General features: G+C 47.6%; 1 protein-coding gene across 4 annotated transcripts in view; it reads left to right on the forward strand.

The window, feature by feature from the left end:
* cep85l (centrosomal protein 85L) overlaps positions 1-19735 on the forward strand; it is a 50866-nt gene extending 31131 nt beyond the window's left edge. For 2 of the 4 annotated variants that reach the window (XM_027276938.1, XM_027276937.1), the window contains exons 11-13: positions 2164-2265; positions 9353-9536; positions 18839-19735. In XM_027276938.1, the coding sequence (XP_027132739.1) occupies positions 2164-2265; positions 9353-9536; positions 18839-19005 (453 nt within the window). In that variant the 3' untranslated portion in view covers positions 19006-19735. The remainder of the gene's footprint in view (positions 1-2163; positions 2266-9352; positions 9537-18838) is intronic. The other 2 variants (XM_027276939.1, XM_027276940.1) reach the window with 2 other exon arrangements.
* The last annotated feature ends 2317 nt before the right edge of the window (positions 19736-22052 follow it).

The raw sequence follows: 22052 nt of genomic DNA on the forward strand, positions 1-22052 counted from the left end.
GATACAAAAGTAGAAGTAGTAGTCATTTTTAACTCTTCATATCTTATAACCTGATGAAGGTTTTCAGTCATCACTGGGAGGTCTTCTTTGTCTTCCTTGTTGATTCAGTCCATATCAAAGTGAAGTGCAATACTTAGCAGAGATTGTAGTTGTAGCTTGTAGGTGTGTGTGTGTATGTTATGAGGGGCATGTACAGTGCCTATGCGATGACATCAAACATCAGGGGGGAGTACAGTACCCCCTCAGTAAACTGAATACATTCAGTTCATTCGCTCTGTCCAGGCTTCCCTCAGGCTGTCTCCCCCTTTCTTGAATCCAGTGATCATCCTCCTCCCTGACCACACATCCTTCACGTTGTTTTCCTGGAGTTTTCGCTCTAGCTTCTCCTGATATGCCTCCTTGCCTTCCCTCAGCTTTCTTTTCAGCTCCCTCTGCACGCTCCTCAGTAGCTCCCGGTCCCTGAAAGCTCTCCTCTTCCTATTTAGCAGCTTGTTGTTTGGAAAGCATCTCACCCTCCTGGTGGGTACAATGTTGTCAACACAGAAGTTGATGTACTCTGTGATGTCGTCAGTCATGGCATTGATGGTCCTCACCATGGAGCTCACACAGTACATCCCAATCTGTGGCCTCAAAACAACCTTGCAGGGACCCATCAGCTTCATGTGACCCCTCCTAACTGTCCTGGTGACCACAGGCTGCTTGTGAACAATGGGTATCTGTATCTGGAGGTGAGAAGTACCAGATTGTGATCAGATCTGCCAAGGGGTGGAAGGACAGTGGAGTTGTGTGCCTCCTTAACATTAGCATACATTAAGTCCAAGGTTTTATTGTCTCTGGTGGGGCAGGTCACAAACTGTTGAAAGGTTGGGAGTGTAACAGAGAGAGTGGTGTGGTTGAAGTCTCCGGAAATGGCCATGAATGCATTAGGATGGTCTGTTTGCAGTCTGGCTGTGACTGAGGTGATGACGTCACACACGGCACCGGCATCAGCTGATGGCGGAATGTAAACAACGATAATGATGGCGCACGTAAACTCCCTTGGCAGATAATATGGACGCATGCTCACGGCTAACAGTTCAATGTCCGGGCTACAGAAACGTTCCTTCGCGGTAGTATGTCCGGGATTACACCACCTGTTGTTCACAAGCATCCTCAAGACTAAAAAGATGGCTTTAATAATAATAATAATACATTTTATTTAAAAGAGCTTTTTAAGGTACTCAAAGACACTTTACATAAGAAGAACATCAAATCAACCTACTGGACACCATGGTACAGGGTGCGCTGGTCAGGTCCCGGGACTAGGACATCTCTGCGATGGATGCTTCAAGCTTTTTTTTTTGGGCTGGACAAAGGTAGAAGAGGCCGATCCATTCTCTGCTGTCAGAGAAAGAACAAGAGCTGACAGAGCCAAGCCTGATCGGGCAGAGAACAGTTGAGTTTTACTCTTCACTGGTGAAAGGCTGCAGGTATCACAGTGGATTTTTACATGGCTTTCTGTGATATCTAGGCCCACGACATAATGGAGGTGTTTAATGAGAGCCTAGCTTTGGGGTTACTGCCTTTGTCGTGTCGCAGGGCCATCATTACACTCCTGCCCAGTAGGTCTATGGTAGATAATATCTACCTATTTAGGATGTTTTGGAGGCATAAACACTGGATTGATCTCATTTGGTTCAAGAAAAGGCATTTGACCGCGTTGAACACTGCTTCTTCTGGAAGTTTATGGAGAGGTTAAGGTTCAGCAATGGTCTCTTTGCCAAGATCCAGATGTTGTAGGATGATACTGAGAGTATGGCTTGTGCATGGAGATGTTTGGCAGGGCTGTGCCAACACATCCTCGAGTTCTGAGACCTGCTGCTCCAAGGTCTCCATCCTCTCAATTAAGTTTTCAAATTTTTCGTATTTCAGTTTACTGTCCAACATCTTCTCAATATTAGCAGTACCACACTCCACAATTAACTTATCTCGGTATGCAGTTTGCTCTTCACTCTCATTGAAGTTTCTCTCTTCTTCTTCTTTTTCTTCTTCTTTTTTCAGTAGAATACCTCTCAACATGAAATTTCATTATTGATTATTAAGAACGTAATAATTTCTGAAACCTGCTGTATATTCTTCTAAAGAATAATTCAGGCTCACCTGTCACATGTTGTGCTTTGTTAGGCCACAAGTACAAGACTGCAAAAGAAAAGAGGCCTTCATCAAGAGTCTTATCCACTAGAAAAGAAGGAAAGCCTGGCCATCCCATGTGGAGACTTCCCACAGGTATAACTGTTTACTCTGTCTGTCTTGCTGCAGAATACATTATAAGCCAGGAATTGATGTGGTTACTGATCATTACTAGTGAGTTTTCTAAGGTTGTTTAGATTCCTCTAAGAACGTATCTACTATGTATTTGACAAATCAGACAACTTTGTCTCTCTGAGTCCACACCAACTTTGGGAGACATACAGTATGGCTCACATACAACAACTGATCAAGAGTTTCTATATGTTATGAAGTAGTGTGCATTTGTGTGTGTGAATAGTGACAGAGGCTGCCATCTGCTCATCAGGAGCAATACAGTACTTAAAATTGAATTTGGCACCTCTGGGCACTTGCCATGGTCCGGTGAGGTTACTAGGGTTCCTCAAGGGGTTGCCTGAAAATCTGGGTTATTCCATATTGAAGTGAATTTTAAAAAATGTTGTTTTTTTATTTCACTGTTAAAGAAGTGGGGGATTTGAAAGTGTAAATTCCTTGTATGTGTATTTTTATGTGTTGTAGATGGGTGGCAAGATGATGCTTGTTTTTTATTTTTACAGTAAAACTTGTTTGTGAGTGTTGAATATGAAATGTGTTGCACTGGGGTAATTGATATGTTATCCACCGCGCTTATTATTATTGAGTGTGCGTGCAAGGCGCACACTATATGTTATCCACCGTGCTTATTATTGAGTGTGCCTGAAAACGCACACTATATGTTATCCACAGCGCTTATTGAGTGTGCGTGCAAGGCGCACACTATATGTTATCCACCGCGCTTATTATTGAGTGTGCCTGAAAGAGCACACTCTTTAAAACCTCTCGGGCTTATTATTGAGTGTGCGTGCAAGGCGCACACTATATGTTATCCACCGCGCTTATTATTGAGTGTGCCTGAAAACGCACACTATATGTTATCCACAGCGCTTATTGAGTGTGCGTGCAAGGCGCACACTATATGTTATCCACCGCGCTTATTATTATTCTTCCGCCCTTTTTTTGTCACGCTACTCCTCCCAGAGTTTTTGTCGCACATACACAAAGCGGGTATCGAAACGACCGGCTCGGCCGGGAATCGATTGCTCTGACTTTTCTAAGAGTTTCGGCAAACGGTTTTGCCAAAAATCCAGAAAAACTAAGCCAAAAAATGAATGGGTGTGTATTGCGAGAACTTTCCAGAGCTAGAGTGAGTGATGTCATCGCTAGAGTGGAGAGGGGAGAGAACGATCAGTGAAAAAATAAAACGGATTTGACTACCGTGGCCTCAAATGCCCAGCTACAGACATGATTATCCCCTCAAATGTAGGAAAATTCGAGGTGATCGCAGTGATAACACTGTTGAAGCTGTCTCTTTTATAGTTTTGGCTCCATACAGGCTAATTGATCGAGTACCCCCCTCCACAGCCTCATAGACTCCCATGGTTTTTGGAGCATAGAATTTTCTAGAAGACGCAGGGAGCAATTGTGCTTTCTCTGAGTCCTACGGCCAAAGTTTATACAATTTTCGCCTGAAACTTGGCACAGACATTATACACAAGACGAGCGTTCTTCTGGTCATTCAGATTTTGGTTTGATGCATACCTTATAGGTTTTTTTTGGCCACCTTCGAGGGGACATTCAGACATATACTGTGCATCTCAGTGGGACAGACACAGTGCATGCAGCACCTGTGACAATACGCTGACCTGCAGCTCACCCTGGTTGCTTGGCAACCTCAAGCATGCCTTTGACTAACTTTTTTGAAGTCTCTATATGATATCAGACTATCAAGACTACATTTTTAATGTCGGCCATTTTATCCTTGTCTCTCACAAACACAAACACATAGATAGAGAGACAGACACACCACACACAGGCAGACAGACAGGCAGACGCGCACACACACACACACACACACACACACACACACAGACAAAACAAGCACACACACACACACACACACACACACACACACACAGGACAAGTTTTTCAAAATAAGAGTCCCTTCAAAATAAGAGCCCAAGTCGTCGGGGGGGGTCGTCGAAAAATACATTTGTAAACTGCGACTGTGGCCGCAAATGCACAGCTACAGACGTGATTATCCCCTCAAATGTAGGATAATTCGAGGCGGTCGCAGTGATACCACTGTTGTATTTGTCAAATATATAGTTTTGGCCTGACACACAAATATGCGGCAGCAACTCCCATCCTCAGCCTCATATACTCCCATGTTAAAAAGGCGGGAAATTTTCTGGAGGAAAGCAGAAGTAACGTTTCTCTCTCTTGCTCCCAAGGGCACATTTCTTCATTTATGGACACAAAATGACTATGTAGACGATCAGGAAGGGCTCACGATGCTGAAAGTTAAGCCGGTTCAATGATTGGAAATACGGTTTGGCCAAAAGTCCTTCCTCTTCGAGGGAAGGTCTCAGCATTTTCTCTCAGTCTCAGGATTTCTAACTGACATTTTAACAGGTGCAGATCAGCAGCAGGCAGAAGCGGCAGCCATTTTCGTAGTTCTTGGCACTTAATTTGAACTTGTCTGTCTAAAATGGCAGACAGAGACAGCAGAGCAGCTAGCGCGTTAACATGCTAATGATAATTAGCATTAGCCACTAGGAATTAAATACATGCTAATGTTAACATGGTAATGTGAACATGCTAATGTTAACATGCTAATGCTAACTGCTAGCGCATCACCGCTAACATGCTAATGGTAATTGCTAGCGCATGAGCGCTAAAATGCTAACATGCTAACACTAACATTCTAATGTTAACATGCTGATGTTAATTTCTAGCGCTTCAGCACTAACATGTTAAAGATAACATGCTAATGCCAACATGCTAATGCTAATTGCTAGCACGTAAGCGCTAGCTGCTCCTGTGTCTAAATAAACATGTTAAAAATGACTATTTGAGGTGTGCTTTTTGAATACAGACCCCCAGCAACAGCCCACTCGTCAGTCTCAAAATTTCTTTTCTAGTACTGAATTTGCTGAGCAGTGTCAGTAATAATGCATGGGGACGACGGGGCCAGAGTCAGGCACACTCAAAATTTCTTTAGAAATTTTTCTATTTAATAAAATGTTATTTAATTTTTGTAGTATTTTTACTGCTTCTACTCTTTCAGTCAAGTAGATGGGTAAGTTGTTGCAGCAAACAGTTTTATGGAACACATTAAAATATATGTCCATAACGGTGGAGACTTGTGTAAGGGAATTTGGTGAGTCTGTTAGAAATAGAAGGATATCATCTGCATACTGCATCTGATTTTGTGATGAGTGGTTTTCTGTTCAAATATCTATAATATCTCAAAGATCTATGCAAGTGGCTTGATGACAATATTGTAAAGAGCAAACATGAATTCAAACAGGATCAGGCATTGCAGCAAGTGTAGCAGGTTGTCCGGTGGTGGGGGGTGGGGTGGGTTGCCATGGGCATGTCTGTAATTGCTTATCCTCATCAGGGTCATGGTGGGGCTGGAATCTATCCCCTCTGAATTTGGGCAAGAGGCGGAGTACATGCTTGGACAAGTCGCCAGCTCATCTTGCATGGGAGCTAATTAGGGTTGTCATGATACTAAAATTTCAAACTCGATATCGATACCCAGGACAATATTCGATGCTCGAAACCATTTTCAATACTTTGGGGATAAAAAATGACAAATACTTAAAGGCATAAAATATATTTTTATTAACATGAAAAACTAAAACAAAGCGTTTTCAATCTCAACATGGAACATGCTTTCTCAGTAGAAGCACAGATGCTAGTTAAATAATCAGAAAATGTAGCATGCTAGCCACAGCTAATGACAAAACAAACATTAATGTGGGCCACTGGCCACGCTAACATCAGTAATAATTTTAATACATTCAGTTAAATGAAGAACGGGAGCTTTACTAACCTGTCAGAATTCATCATGAAGGCTAGGGTGTTGCTCCTTCAGATGTTTGGCCAAGTTAGTTGTGCAGCTCGACTTCGTTGCCACCGCTTTAAAGCACTGTTTGCACACAGGCTTGTCAAGATCTTTCAGTTTCCCTTCTTCGTTTGCCTTGTATGCAAAATATTTCCAAACAAGGCTTTTGCCTTTTTCATTTTCAACCAAGACTGGCTGCCTGGCCTTCCTGCAGCCCCACTGGCCATACTGTCAGCAGAAATGTGTCTCTGGCTGCCGGACGCTGTCTTACCTGCTGCACTGCCTGTCGAGTGCGCACGCACTGCAGTATCGATACCTTGGCAAATTAGTATTGTATCCGGATATGCCATTGGAGTATCAATATATTGGACAACCCTAGAGCTAATGCCCTCAGTGTATGAATGTGTGTGAATGGGTGAATGAGATATGTAGTGTGGCTTTGAGTGGTTGGAAGACTAGAAAGGTGTCATCACAGGGCATAAACAACCATTCACACTCACTTTCACACCTATATGCAATAATGAACCTTTTAACCTTTCTGTGTATGTTTTTGGACTGCGGGAGAACACCGGAATACCTGGAGAAAACCCACACAGACAGGAGAACATGCAAACTCCACACAGAAATATTGTCTGTTTCTCCAAAGAAGAAGAAATTATTTCTTATATAGATTATTTGAGTATTCATTGAGTGTGCTTGAAAGAGCAAACTCTTTAAAACCTCTCGGGCTTATTCTCGTCTTTATTGAGTGTGCGTGTAAGGCGCACACTATATGTTATCCACCACGCTTATTGAGTGTGCGTGTAAGGCGCACACTTTGTTATCCACCGCGCTTATATGGCCTCTGGGCATCCACACTATTGTTATCCAAATCTTTATTGGTGTGGATGCCCAGAGGGCATTGTTCTTCAAATCTTTATTTGAAGAACAGAGGTTTTAAAGAGTGTGCTCTTTCAGGCACACTCTTTAAAACCTCTCGGGCTTATTGAGTGTGCGTGCAAGGTGCACACTATATGTTATCCACCGCGCTTATTGAGTGTGCCTGAAAGAGCACACTCTTTAAATCCTCTCGAGCTTATTCCTGTCTTTATTCGTCTTCCGTTTCTTCCTTGTTTTTTTCGGTTCGCTACTCCTCCCAGAGTTTTTGTCGCACACACACAAAACGGGTATCAAAACGACCGGCTCAGCTGGGAATCGATTGCTATGACTTTTCGGCAAACGGTTTTGCCGAAAATCGCCAAAAACCACACCAAAAAATGAATGGGTGTGTATTGCGAGAACTTTGGAGAGCTAGAGTGAGTGATGTCATCGCTAGAGTGGAGAGGGAGAGAAAAAGTCGTTGAAAAATAAATTTGTAAACTGCAATTGTGGCCGCAAATGTCAAGCTACAGAAATCATTTATAGCTACAAACGTAGGAAAATTTGTCAAATATATTTTTCGCGCAAATATGCGGCAGCAACTCCCATCCTCAGCCTCATATACTCCCATGTTAAAAAGGCGGGAAATTTTCTGGAGGAAAGCAGAAGTAACGTTTCTCTCTCTTGCCCCTAAGGGCACATTTCTTCATTTATGGACACAAAACGACTATGTAGACGTTCAGAAAGGGGACAGGATGCTCTCAGTTATGTCGGTTCAATGATTGGAAATACGGTTTGGCCAGAAATCATGTCGGTTCAATGATTGGAAATACGGTTTGGCCAGAAATCCTTCCTCATCGAGGGAAGGTCTCAGCATTTTCTCTCAGTCTCTGTCAGGATTTCTAACTGACATTTTAGCTGCTGCTGATTAGGTCCTGGTTGCTTGGCAACCTCAGCCTGCTTGAAGGAGGAGAGGGGAGAGGGGCCAGCAGGCAGATGCCTAGTGGTGGCCATTTTAGTAGTTCTTGGCACTTAATTTGAACTTGTCTGTCTAAAATGGCAGACAGAGACAGCAGAGCAGCTAGCGCGTTAACGCTAGCTGTAAAGACATGCAATTTGCTAACATTAGCGACCAATGCTAAAATTAGTGTTAATTAACATTAACCACTAGTAATTAAATACATGTTAATTGCTAACATGATAATGTTAACATGTTAATGCTAATTAACATTAGCCACTAGGAATTAAATACAGGCTAATGTTAACATGGTAATGCTAACATGCTAATGTTAATTGCTAGTGCGTCAGTGCTAACATGCTAATGTTAACATGCTAATGCTAACCGCTAGCGCACCAGCGTTAGCATGCTAATGGTAACATGTTAATGTTACCATGCTAATGCTAACATGCTAATGTTAATTGCTAGTGCATCAACGTTAACATGCTAAGGATAACATGCTAATGCCAACAAGCTAATGTTAACATGCTAATGTTAATTGCGAGCACGTAAGCGCTAGCTGCTCCTGTGTCTAAATAAACATGTTAATAATTACTATTTGAGGTGTGCTTTTTGAATACAGACCCCCGGCAACAGCCCACTCGTCACTCTCAAAATTTCTGCAGGAATTTTCTAGTACTGAATTTACTGAGCAGTGTCAGTAATAATGTATGGGGGTGACGGGGTCAGAGTCAGGCACACTCAAAATTTCTTCAGAAATTTTCAAGTATTCTGTAAACTACTCAACAGTGTCAATTATGTATGGGGGAGAGTCACAGCCCAGAGTCACGCACACTCAAAATTTCTTTATAAATTTTCTAGTTCGTCTTCCGTTTCTTCCATGGTTTTCTCGGTTCGCTTCTCCTCCCAGAGTTTTTGTCGCGCACACACAAAAGCTGTCTCTCGCAGACACAAACACAGACACATAGATAGAGAGACAGACAGACACACCACACACAGACAGACAGACAGGGCAGACACACACACACACACACACACAGACAGGACAAGCACACATGCATGCACACACACACACACAGGACAAGTCTTTCAAAATAAGAGTCCCTTCAAAATAAAAGCCCATTAAAAAGGCAGTGATGACACAGCTTGTTGTATTAATTCTGAATTTGCTGAGCAGTGTCAGTAATAATGTATGGGGGTGACGGGGCCAGAGTCAGGCACACTCAAAATTTCTTTAGAAATGTTCTAGTTGTAACTAAAGCTTCTTGAATGCATTGACAGAGTTAGGTGTATTATCTAACACAGAATTCATGTCCAGGATTATAGTGCACAAGAGCAATTGCTGGCTGTAGAGAGCTAAGTTACTGAAAAAATATATGCACTTGTTTCCCTTTTAGAAGCAGTGGCAGATGAATGAAGGGCTGTTGATGCATCCTCTATCCCATGTGAAGACACCAGAAGTGGGCCGGCTGTTGAAAGAGATGTCTTTGTGTCTACTGGACCTGCAGGCTCTGTGTGGCATCCTGGCTCAGAGAGCACAGGGGAAAGAGCCCAACCTGTCTCTGCTTCTGGGCATGAAATGTAAGTGTATAATGTACACATTGTTTGTTTTTTCACATACACTTAAAGGATCAGAATACCAAAACAGAACAACATACTCGGAGAAAAAAAAGGTTTCCTGTTGTAACTTTAGTTCTCTTTCATAATATTTTGCTCAGTGTCTCACTATGGGATGCACGCCCCCACTGCAGACCTCAGAAGCATTAATCTCATTACGCCAATCCTGATTGGCTGGTGAAACGTGTCCGTCCGCTCCCGGTAGTACCACCTACCTTAAATAGCCCATGCGGACGGCACCACGTCATTCAAACACCTCTTCTCACTCGGAGCATATCTCGCGTCCTGGGCTAGCTAGCTAAACTGTCCACAGACGGATCTTATTTAGCTTCTGTTGCCGGGCGCTACCTAGCCTTGGAGATTTTCAGCTTTTTCGGTCACACCAGATCGAACTCAGTGTATTCCTCGCCCCACCACGGCCAGGTCAGCACTGTTCTCGACGCCTCACCACGGCTGTTCGAGTACTGAGTTTTAGCACACCAGCTAATCTCTTGGCTTTTTTCACAGTTAGCACACCAGCTAACTTCCTCGACGCCTCACCACGGCTGTTCGAGTACCAAGCATTAGCTCACCAGCTAATCTCTCGGTTTCTTCAGAGTTAGCACACCAGTTAACTTCCTTGACTCCTTGCCTGCACACCAGCTCGCGAGCAATGGAGGCTAAAACCCCTCACACCAGAGTGCTTGGAGACTCTGGGGCCCGTCCCTGTCACTGTGGGAACAAGATATCGAGCAGAGATCCACACCAGGTCTGCTCGAGCTGCCTGGGGCTGCAACACACCTGGCTAGCTATCAAAGTCCCTGGCTCGTGTCAACACTGTGCGGTGTTCACGAACGAGAGTCTCCGCAGATGGCTAGCCCACCAGGCTAGCTTATCTGGACATGACCCCCATCTCCCTTCAGACGGTGCCGCCGTCGAGAACGAAGAGGAAAAGGGGGCTGTTGCGGTGGCGGAACCGGAGGCTAGCGCCAGCTGGGGCTCCCAGTTTGACCTAGCCGCGGCCCCCCCGCATGAGGAAGACGTCCTAGTACTGGACTATGGGGAAGATGAAGTTGACGCCTTGGGCCTCCTCATATCAGAGGATGAGGACTGTCAAGTAAGTTGAGATCCCTGATCCGCTGACACAGCGAAGGAGTTAATGTGATAGTCATGGGGGCTTTCTGGTATAACCAGTAATGGCGTAAACCTTCAGACATTTGGGTACTATCCACTTCTGGGCTGGATAATTGGGGACTTTCTGTCTGAGTGTGAGTAATACATAGAGAGAAAAATGAGCTAAACTGAAATGTGATTAATGATGATTCTGTATTAAATAATGTAAGAATGAAATGTTAAAATGAGTGTAACCATAAGGGAAAAGAGTGATTATAACTGTGTTCTGATTTTGATTACTAGAAATTGTGAAATCATTGCAACAACTAGTAGCTAAGTGAGTAACCAAAACAAAATCATGCTGAGAGGTTGGGCCAGGAAATATTGTGCAACTGGACCAGAGGGAGAGGACAAGTGAAGCAAACAGGAAACATCTGGAGGGATGAGCAGGAAGGATGAACTACCGCCTAATATGGTTGGACTCCGGCAAGCGACTCATTGTAACCTGATAGGGGGAAATCCAAACAGGGAGTATAAGAGCCACTGCACAACGGAGATCGTGGTTATCCTCGTCAGCCGGCACCCAAGTTCGAGACATGCTGGACGACAGACCAAAACGGGAGCATTGAATCTACGGACTTAATCTCTAAACCACCGAGAAGGAACAGACAAACAGCCTAACATCGCAAAGAGAAGAATCTGGGGAGCCACAGCTGGCAAGAGGGAGCCGAGCCAAGGAGGATTAACCCCAACCCGGCTGTGGGTCTCGACTGGACCAACCAGAATTCTTTTCGTGTTCATCCTGCCAAGGAGAGGCTGTGGGTATTGGGGATTTTCTGGGCTTTGGACAAAGACAGGGACTCTCGATGAAATCCAGCAGTTTGGCAGTCGTGAAAGGATTGGATTGACTGATCACTGCTTCACCCTTTCCCTCCCTCTCTCCAAATTGGACCAACCTCAGTAACTCAGCAACAGCCTTCGTACCGTCTGTCCGTCCGTTTTCTTCCGCTTATCCGTGGTCGGGTCGCGGGGGCAGCAGCTTCAGCAGGGAAGCCCAGACTTCCCTCTCCCCAGCCACTTCTGCCAACTCTCCCAGGGGGACCCCAAGGCGTTCCCAGGCCAGCCGAGAGACGTAGTCCCTCCAGCGTGTCCTGGGTCTTCCCCGGGGCCACCTCCCGGAGGGACGTGCCCGGAACATCTCACCAGGGGGAGGCATCCTCACGAGATGCCCGAGCCACCTCAACTGGTTCCTCTTGATGCGGAGGAGCAGCGGTTCTACTCTGAGCTCCTCGCGGATGGCCGAGCTTCTCACCCTATCTCTAAGGGAGAGCCCAGCCACCCTGCGAAGGAAGCTCATTTCGGCCGCTTGTATTCGCAATCTTATTCTTTCGGTCACTACCCAAAGCTCGTGACCATAGGTGAGGGTAGGAACGTAGATCGACTGGTAAATCGAGAGCTTCGCCTTTCGGCTCAGCTCCTTCTTCACCACGACGGACCGGTGCAGAGTCCGCATCACTGCAGAAGCCGCACCGATCCGCCGGTCGATCTCCCGTTCCATCCTTCCCTCACTCGTGAACAAGACCCCGAGATACTTGAACTCCTCCACTTGAGGCAGGATCTCATCCCCGACCTGGAGACTGCACTCCACCCTTTTCCGGCTGAGAACCATGGCCTCGGATTTGGAGGTGCTGATTCTCATCCCAGCCGCTTCGCACTCGGCTGCAAACCGCTCCAGAGAGAGCTAGAAGGTCACGATCCGATGAAGCCAACAAGACTAGATCGTCCGCAAAAAGCAGCGACCCAATCCTAAGGCCACCGAATCGCAGCCCCTCGACGCCCTGGCTGCGCCTAGAAATCCTGTCCATAAAGGTTATGAACAGAACCGGTGACAAAGGGCAGCCCTGGCGGAGTCCAACTCCCACGGGAAACAGGTCCGACTTACTGCCGGCAATGCGGACCAAGCTCTGGCATCGAGAGTACAGGGACCGGATAGCCCGTATCAATGGGTCCGAAACCCCACTCCAGGGCCGCGCTAAGGGTATAGAGCTGGTCCACAGTTCCACGGCCAGGAGGAAAACCACACTGCTCCTCATGGATCCGAGGTTCGACAATCTTGCGGACCCTCCTCTCCAGGACCCCCGAGAAGACCTTCCTGGGGAGGCTGAGGAGTGTGATCCCCCTATAGTTGGAGCACATCCTCCGGTCCCCCTTTTTGAAGAGGGGAACCACCACCCCGGTCTGCCAGTCCAGAGGCACTGCCCCCGATGTCCACGTGATGTTGCAGAGACGTGTCAACCAAGACAGCCCCACAACATCCAGAGCCTTGAGGAACTCCGGGCGGACCTCATCCACCCCCGGGGCCCTGCCACAGAGGAGTTTTTTGACTACCTCAGTGACCTCAGCCCCAGAGATGGGCGAGACCACCACGGGGTCCCCAGACTCTGCCTCCTCAAAGGAAGACGTGGGATTGAGGAGGTCTTCGAAGTATTCCCTCCACCGACCCAAGACGTCCCCAGTCGAGGTCAGCAGCACACCGTCCCCACTGAACACAGTGTTGATAGTGCACTGCTTCCCCCGCCTGAGCCACTGGATGGTGGTCCAGAACCTCCTCGAAGCCGTTCGAAAGTCGCTCTCCATGGCCTCACCGAACTCCTACCACGCCCGAGTTTTTGCCTCCACAACCGCAGAGGTCGCATTCCGCTTGGCATGTCGATACCCGTCAGCTGCTTCAGGACTCCAACAGGCCAGAAAGGTTCTGTAGGCCTCCTTCTTCAGCTTGACGACATCCCTCACCGCCGGTGTCCACCAGCGGGTTCGGGGGCCACCGCCACGACAGGCACCGACCACCTTACGGCCACAGCTCCGGTCGGCCGCCTCGACAATGGAGGAACGGAACATGGTCCACTCGGACTCAATGTCCCCCGCCTCCCCCGGGACATGAGCGAAGCTCTCCCGGAGGTGGGAGTTGAAACTCTTTCTGACAGGAGATTCAGCCAGACGTCCCAGCAAACCCACACAGAACGTTTGGGCTTGCCAGGTCTGACCGCCATCCTCCCCCACCATCGGAGCCAACTCACCACCAGGTGGTGATCAGTTGACAGCTCCGCCCCTCTCTTCACCCGAGTGTCCAAAACATGTGGCCGCAAGTCTGACGACACGACCACAAAGTCGATCATCGAACTACGGCCTTGGCCTGGTGCCAAGTGCACATGTGGACACCCTTATGCTTGAACATGGTGTTCGTTATGGACAATCTATGACGAGCACAAAAGTCCAATAACAGAACACCACTCGGGTTCAGATCAGGGGGGCCGTTCCTCCCAATCACGCCCCTCCAGGTCTCACTGTCGCTGCCCACGTGAGCATTGAAGTCCCCCAGGAGGACGAGGGAGTCCCCAGAGGGAGCGCTCTCCAGCACCCCCTCTAAAGACTCCAAAAAGGGTGGGTACTCTGAACTGCCATTCGGTGCATAAGCACAGACGACATTCAGGACCCGTCCCCCCACCCGAAGGCGAAGGGAGGCTACCCTCTCGTCCACCGGGGTGAACCCCAACGTACAGGCGCCGAGCCGGGGGGGAAACAAGCAGTCCCACCCCCGCTCTGCGCCTCTCGCCGGGGGCAACTCCAGAGTGGTAGAGCGTCCAGCCCCTCTCAAGGAAACTGGTTCCGGAACCCACGCTGTGCGTCGAGGCGAGCCCGGCTATATCTAGCCGGTACCTCTCAACCTCGTGCACCAGCTCAGGCTCCTTCCCCGCCAGAGAGGTGATGTTCCACGTCCCCAGAGCCAGCTTCTGCAACCGGGGGTCGGACCGTCAGGGTCCCCGCCTCCGACTGCCGCCCATCTCTCTTCGCACCGCTCCCCCCCTGAGACCTCTCCCATGGGTGGTGGGCCCATGTCGCCTTTTCGGGCTGTGCCCGGCCGGGCCCCATGGGTAAGGACCCGACCACCAGGCGCTCGCCAACGAGCCTTCGTACCAGGTTATCAAATTTATTAATATAAGGATAGTGATTTTAGAGGATAGGATTAATCAAATCTGAATGAATTAAACTGTATGCTCGCCCTTGCTAAACTTTGCAATAAATATATCCACTGCAGTTAAAGATTAAGTTGTGGACCTCACTTTTATGACATCTCCTGCAGGGTGTAATCATGAGGTATAGTGTGTTCAACATCCAATAAGGTTCTAACAGGTTACTATAGCCCACAGAAATTAACAGACCCTTGGGGCTCACTGTCCGAGCCACTAAAAAATATCCTAGCAACCACACCAAGTGCACAGATCAATGAGAGGAGAGCTGCCGTGAACGCACGCGGCTAGTGTAGTATTTGGCCCACAGGGGCTATTCGGTCAGGTGCTATACTAGAGTAAGCAGGGTAGACGTGCGGACGAAGGCAGTTAGAAGCTAGGCGAATCTCCTCGCCACCAGCTTAAACAGTCCTCTGTACGGTCCCGGGAGGGGCTTGAGGATCGGACCCATGAGACAGAGAGCTGGACCAGTACCACCTGTACAGGGGTAACTCGGGATCTAACAGGACGAGGACAACATCTTCATGACGCCAGCCCAGGCTACCCAGCCCGCAGCCTCCGTCGCCTCTCGGGATGGAGATGAGGGCAGCACATCAGCTTCTCCTCTCCCTAGCTCGGACATGCTCGACGTGTGCAAACATGCTGCTGCCCGGCTAGCCATCTCCTAGCCCGCTGTCATAGCTGAGACCACCAGGTCCCGCTACGAGTGGAAGAAATTGCCCTTGGCCAAGAGCGCGACAAAGCAACTTCTCCCCGTCTTCCCAGAGCTGCTGGATGAGGAGGCGAGCTCATGGAGAGACCGCCCTTACAGCAGCAGGAGCCCGATCCCCGGGGCCTCATCCCGCGACTGTGAGGCGATGGAGAGCCTGGGTCTGCTCCGCATGCCTCCGATGGAGCCACTCGTTGCAGCCCACCTTCACCCCTGGCTGTCAGCGGTGTCCTCCAGGAGCCCAAGTCTGCCGTCCAAGTCTGTCTTTCAGTCTGCCCTGACTGAAAAGGTGTACAAGACGGTGGCGCTTTTGGCCAGAGTGCTAAATGTCCTCTCCCTGCTCACGGCTTATCAGGCTGAGTTATGTGAGGATTTTGTGCAAACTCAGGACACAGCTGCATGGGAGGAGATACCGGTCATCACTGACCTGTGTCTCCGTGTCCAATGCTGCGCGGTCCAGGCCACGGGAAAAGCACTGGGGACTGTTCTGCAGGAACGGGCGCGGTGGCTCAACCTCGCCAACCTGTCAGACAGAGAGAAGAAGGACGTCCTGGACATGCCCATTGTCCCGGAGGGGATTTTTGGCTCCGCGTTGGACTCGATGCAAGGCGGTGTGAAGCCAAAAGGAGGACGAAGCTCTCCGGCTTTGCCTCCCTCGAAAGCCCCCAGCTCCCTCTCCACCTGCGCCGTACAAGAGCTTTGCGCAGACGGCTTCCCAGGTTTCGCAGTTTAAAATGCCTAAACAGCCGAAACCCCAGCCAGCCCCGGCTCCCCTGCCCAGTCGGAAATCCTCGGTCCCGGTTGCAGCTCCGCCGGCACTGCCCGTGCAAGTTGTCTACAACCAGGCCAGGAAGAGGAAGAGAGCGGCCTGACCACCCCTCTCTTCACCGGTGATGCAGCTGGACATTCCCCGTTCTCCAGCTCCACCCATTTGGCTTTCGAGCGTGCACCTGGAGGCCCACCATGCCCCCATCTCTCGGCTGCCACGGACCGTGCCAGAGCGAACCGGGAGAAACAGACATTTGAAGGCAGAGGGTTCAGCAGTTGCCCCTCTCTCATGTCCACAAGCACGCACGTTCACACAAATTTTCGAAAATAAAATAAAATGTGTCCCGGTGTCACATCCAGGCCGATGGCCGAGGGCGCAGCTAACAAAAGCCAAATGTGTCAAAATAAACAACGCAGTGGCGGCACCCGCTGTCCCCCCTCGGCAGAAAGCCACAGCTTTCCCTGTGGTAGGGGCTGTGTGGCCCCCGTCGCTGCGCTGTTCCCCCGGGCAGAAATGCTCAGCGGCACCCGGGGGTCATGTCACTATTCGCACCAAGAGAGGGCGCCACTGCACCACGGTTGGGGCCTCTCACGGTGGAGGGGTGGCGGTGTGTGTCCACTCTCTCCCCCAGATGGGAGAGATGGGCCGCGCTCCCAGCTCCGTCCTGGGTGTTAGACAATTTCGCGGGGATACAGGCTGCAGCTCGCTGCCGTTCCCCCACGATTCGACGGTTTAATACACACCCAGGCTCAGGGAGTCAGCTCGTGTTTTACAGGAGGAAGTCCTCTCACTGATAAACAAAGGAGCAATCTGTGTCGTACCTCCCGCACAGTGTCAGAGCGGTTTTTACTCCAGGTATTTTCTGGTCCCCAAACGGGAGGGTTATTCGCCCTATCCTGGATCTACGTGCTCTGAACAAATATCTCAGGAAATACAAGTTCAGGATGCTAATGCACGCATCCCTGCTGCGCCTTGTGCGACAGAGTGATTGGTTCACTTCTGTTGATCTGAAAGCCGCGTATTTCCACATCCCGATCTATCTTCCCCACAGAAAGTATCTGAGATTTGCTTTCTAGGGGATCTGGTACGAGTACCGCATGCTCCCTTTTGGTCTGTTTTTAAGTCCAAGGGTGTTTGTGCGGTGCACGGAAGCGGCAATCTTTCTGGGATTATCCCTGGATTCTGTGACTTTCACAGCGCGCCTCTCAGCGGACCGAGTGAAAGCTTTCAGGGCATGTCTCGCGCTTTTTCATCCAGGCAAATCTGTTCAATTCAGATTGTGTCTTCGGTTACTTGGGCTGATGGCCTCTGCCATTCTCGTAGTCCATCTTGGCCGCCTCTGCATGAGGGAATTCCAGTTTTGGGTGGCCTCATGCGGGCTGGATCCCGAGCGTCATGGCGCACGGAGAGTGTTGGTCACACTGGGTTGCGCCAGGCGCTGCACCACTGGCGAGCCCCGTCCTTTCTGACCCACGGGGTGCCCATGGGTTCCATCCTGTCCAGGAAGGTGGTCACTACGGACGTCAGCCTGACAGGTTGGGGCAGGATTCACGAGGGCCAGTCTGTGAGGGGCCGCTGGGGTGTGGACCTCCAGCGGTCTCACATAAATTTTCTGGAACTTTCAGTTCTGAGTAATATGAGTGAGATGTCTCACCAGACAACCCTTCTTGCTTGCGCGAGTGAGAAGAGGTGCTTTTCTTGAATGACGTGGTGCCGTCCGCATGGGCTGTTTAAGGTAGGTGGTACTACCGGGAGCGGACGGACACGTTTCACCAGCCAATTAGGATTGGCGTAATGAGATTAATGCTTCTGAGTTCTGCAGCAGGGGCATGCATCCCCATAGTGAGACATCTCACTCATATTACTCAGAGAACCGGGGTTATGTAAATAACCTAAAGTTTTATTAGCAGAGGGCAGGTTGGCTGGGACCGACATACAACATAAAATAAATATCCTTCATCGAGAAACTATGATGGCCATGAAACACTCAGCTCAACATGCTGAACTCCATGGAAGAGGACATTAACTGGCAGTAACTGTAGATATAACGGGCTAATTTTAAGGTAAAAAAATCATAACGATTCTTATTCCAAGGTGATTATACTTTATTAAAAACATAGTTATAATTATCATTTTCAGTTTTTGTAATATTATGTAAATATAGACCGAAACATCTTCAAACATCACATGTTCAGGTTCTTTGTAACTCTAAATATGTTTCTGCTCTCCCCATCATCATGATAATTTTTGATGATTTAGATGACGATGTAGAAGGAATGTTGAAGGAAACACTTGTTGAAGGTCCAGTGTTCCCTATCTATGTTTTCATTAGTATGTATGATCCCTATGATAACACTCTTCTTTTTTTGTTACCTTCAGAATAATTCTTTTACAACACTGTTGAATCTTTAGAGGCCACCGTCGAGCCGTTTTGAAGCACCCATGTGCTCTAACCCTATAACCATATAACACATCACATGTCCATTTCCACTGCTCATAAAGCACAAGGATATAATATTTTCAGTGTTCAATGTACAACTTTACTTTACAACAAGTTATCTTACCTGTCTTTACATATTTATGGTGATTGTTTCAACATTATTGAATGATACACATTATATATTATCCCTTATCTCGTGACAACTTTTACTGTGCTTTCTGTGTCTAGCATTGAGTGTTTCAGTGGAGGAGAGTGACTGCAGAGTGCTGGTAGAAGAAGAACTGAGGCTCAAGCTGCTAGAGGTCAGCCAGCTGAGGAGAGACATTGATGAGCTAAGAAAAAGCATGTCAGATTGCTATGCTCAGTATATGGGTGACAGCTGTGTCTCCCAGTGACACCCAGTACCCTCCAGCTCTCATGGCGTGGTGGTGTGTCTGAACTCTTTTGCTACTCAATATGTCATTAATAACCACGTAAATAATGATATTATTAGTGCCATAATAATAAGGTCCATAACAATGCTGAATTTCCCTTAAGGAAGTGTTTTGTGTCACTTTCATGGTGTTGTTGATGACAGATGATGTTGTGTGGGGGTAATGAGGTTTTGTCATTTTATTTTGCCAATGTAACGTTCTGCCTCAAAAGAAAAAGTGAGGCCAGCAACAGACTTTTGTTCAACAAGCACACAGAGGCCAGAAAGGAAAGTGTGTAGACACAGCAGACAGGCCAAGACATAAGAGGCTCAACTGGGAGGGGAGCAGTAGGCAGGATGGGCATCAGAGAGGCAATGACAGCATGTAGAGCCAGAATATTTTATATGTAACTCATGAAATGAAGACTTTATTGAGACCAAACGAGAGTTGGTGATTGTTGGAACAATGAAAACACTAACCAAGACGGGTTTAGTGAGTTTCATTTTGTTTCTGTCAACTCTGAATTTAAACAGTCCACACCATGCCACTTCCATCAGTGCACTTTTATTTATTGTAATTGTTATTGTATTGTGTTTATATGAGGGGCATTTTATGCCAACACACTATACTAAAAACGTGTGTATAGCGCCTATGCGATGACATCAAACCTCTAACGTGTGTGTGTAAATTCCAATCACTTTCAATGGACAGACGGGCGTCACGTAGGCGTCCCGCAGACGCTGCACACGCGTTGTTGCGCATGCTTTGGTGCACCAGCACAGCTACACTCGCTCTGGAAGCAACTTTCCCAAAATGTTTCCCTCTTTGTTCTAGTGTCTTGTTTTTTCCCCCAGTTGCTTTATGTTTTTTGTTCTGGTGCTGTTAAAAAATCCTGTCTATTCAAATTCCTAATATTGATGTTGACGAGCCTTAAGCCTTAAGCCTGGCCCCGTCTCTGCCAGACTAATAATGAACATGTCTTCATTGCTTAACTGCATAAGCGCTCACACTCGCACGCTTAGACAATCACCTTGGGATAAGATCATGAAAGAGATTACAGTGCCAGGGGGTGTGTTTGTGTGCACAAGCAGCTTTGATGTTTTAAATTGAGGAAAGGGGGACGGGAAAGCAGGGCACGAAGTGACATCTTTATACTAGATGGCAACCCTTTAAACATTTGTTAAAAGATTCTCCCACTTCCCCCGAAACTGTTTACATCTGGAAGATGCTCCCCAGTGTGTTTTTTTTTCATCACTCTTAGAATAGGGATTTTTTTTTTGGTGCACGGGCAATTAACCGTGTGAACTTCCGACTCTAATTAACATTTTTGGCTGGAGAGCTGTGTAAAATATAGAACAACATCGAAGTGAGTTATAATCCCACAATAATTCTGACTTAATTCTTTCAATTCCCCCGATTTCATTACTTCCTAAGTCCAGTTCCAAAGTACATTCTCTAAAGTTCCTCAGAGTATCATCCCAGGAGGAGTGGTGGTGGCAATTCACCTTTCTCGGGATGTCATGACCTGTGATTTAAAGGGGGCGTATGAACGTAGATCCAAAAATGACACCCACAGGGTCCTCTCTAGGATGGTATTATTTGAAAAGGTCCTCATGAAGAAGACTTGCCTGTTCTCATACCGTTGCTCAAGCTGAAGTCAACTGCTCACATTTCAAATCCAATAATGATACCTATCACGTGCTAGTACCCACTCTCGACTCAATAAAACCCAATTAACAGGACTTATATGGAACATCATACGATCTGCACATGTCCAACTTCCTATTGGGTCATTAGTAATCATCTCACAGAGTGGACGCAAAACTACGTCCAACCATTACAGACACAGCAATATATCACCGTGCATACCTGCGGGGCTTTATCAATCCCTGCAACCCAGTTCCGTCTGTTCAGTAGGTGACTATGCACATCAATCAATTCACTGCCCCTCTGCTCTAATACTTAATTCTCTTGTTGTGCACTCTCCCGGGACACGTCTGGCACGCCACATCTGAGGTAAACCTCTATGAAAGGCGGTTTTTATGATGGATGGAATAGGTCGTGTTGCTCCTGCTGTGCAAACTGGGACCTAAAACATGAATGCTTATGATTATCCAAGGCCCCATACACTACCACCAGGGAGAGAGTAAGTAAGAGTACATATGGTTGTGTTTGAAACTGTACTTTCATGTTGACAAGCATTCCTGGCAAACTTCTTTGCTTGTGGAAACGTACAAATAAAAATCTAACTTTTGAATCACTGAATTTTGAGGAGGAAGTAAGGAAGTCAGAAAGGTTAAACACGTCAAGTCAGTGTTGTATTTTTGAGTCTTAACAAACGAATAATTCAAAATAAGGTTGTTGCGCATACTTCAACCACAATCCATCATATCTTTCTACCCTTCTTATTCCCAATAGATGTGTCCTAATATGTTTTGTCCACCCTACCGAGGTTAGTTTTGAATGTTTCCTTTAAAAACTAAATATAAAATCTGAAGTATGTTTGTGTGTGTTGTACAGTTGTGGGTCTGTTCCAACAGCGCAATCAATTTTGTGTGTATTATCAGGCCAAGAAAGTGTGTGGGTAACTATTTATTACTGATTTTAAAACGGCTCCGTGCCGCCGTTTTCCCCACCACAAGCGCATCTTTATTACCGCATTAACGCGGCATCTCTCAATCCACCGGCGGACTTAGTCCTGAAGCTATTTCAGTGCTTGATCTTGGCGGCTGTTGTATGTGAAATGTTGGACAGCCAGCTCGTCTTCCTGGAAACTGCCGTTTTTCCGCCTCTTGACGTTGTTTCCACGTCGTCTGGACGGTAGTGGTAGAGCCCGCGAGGCATCACCCGCGGGAACGAGAAGGCACCCCGGTATCGTTAATTCCCACCATGGTAGCGGACAAAAACACCCGCACACACCGGCTTTCCTCTTCTAGGCGGGGGGGGGAGGAGGATGCTGAGGCTGGGGATTGAAAACTACCAAGTGATTAGCTCTAGATGCTTCTTATTTGCTGCTGGCAGAGAGAGAG

Source organism: Larimichthys crocea, unplaced genomic scaffold (genome assembly GCF_000972845.2).
Source record: "Larimichthys crocea isolate SSNF unplaced genomic scaffold, L_crocea_2.0 scaffold724, whole genome shotgun sequence".
Taxonomy (NCBI): Eukaryota; Metazoa; Chordata; class Actinopteri; family Sciaenidae; genus Larimichthys; species Larimichthys crocea.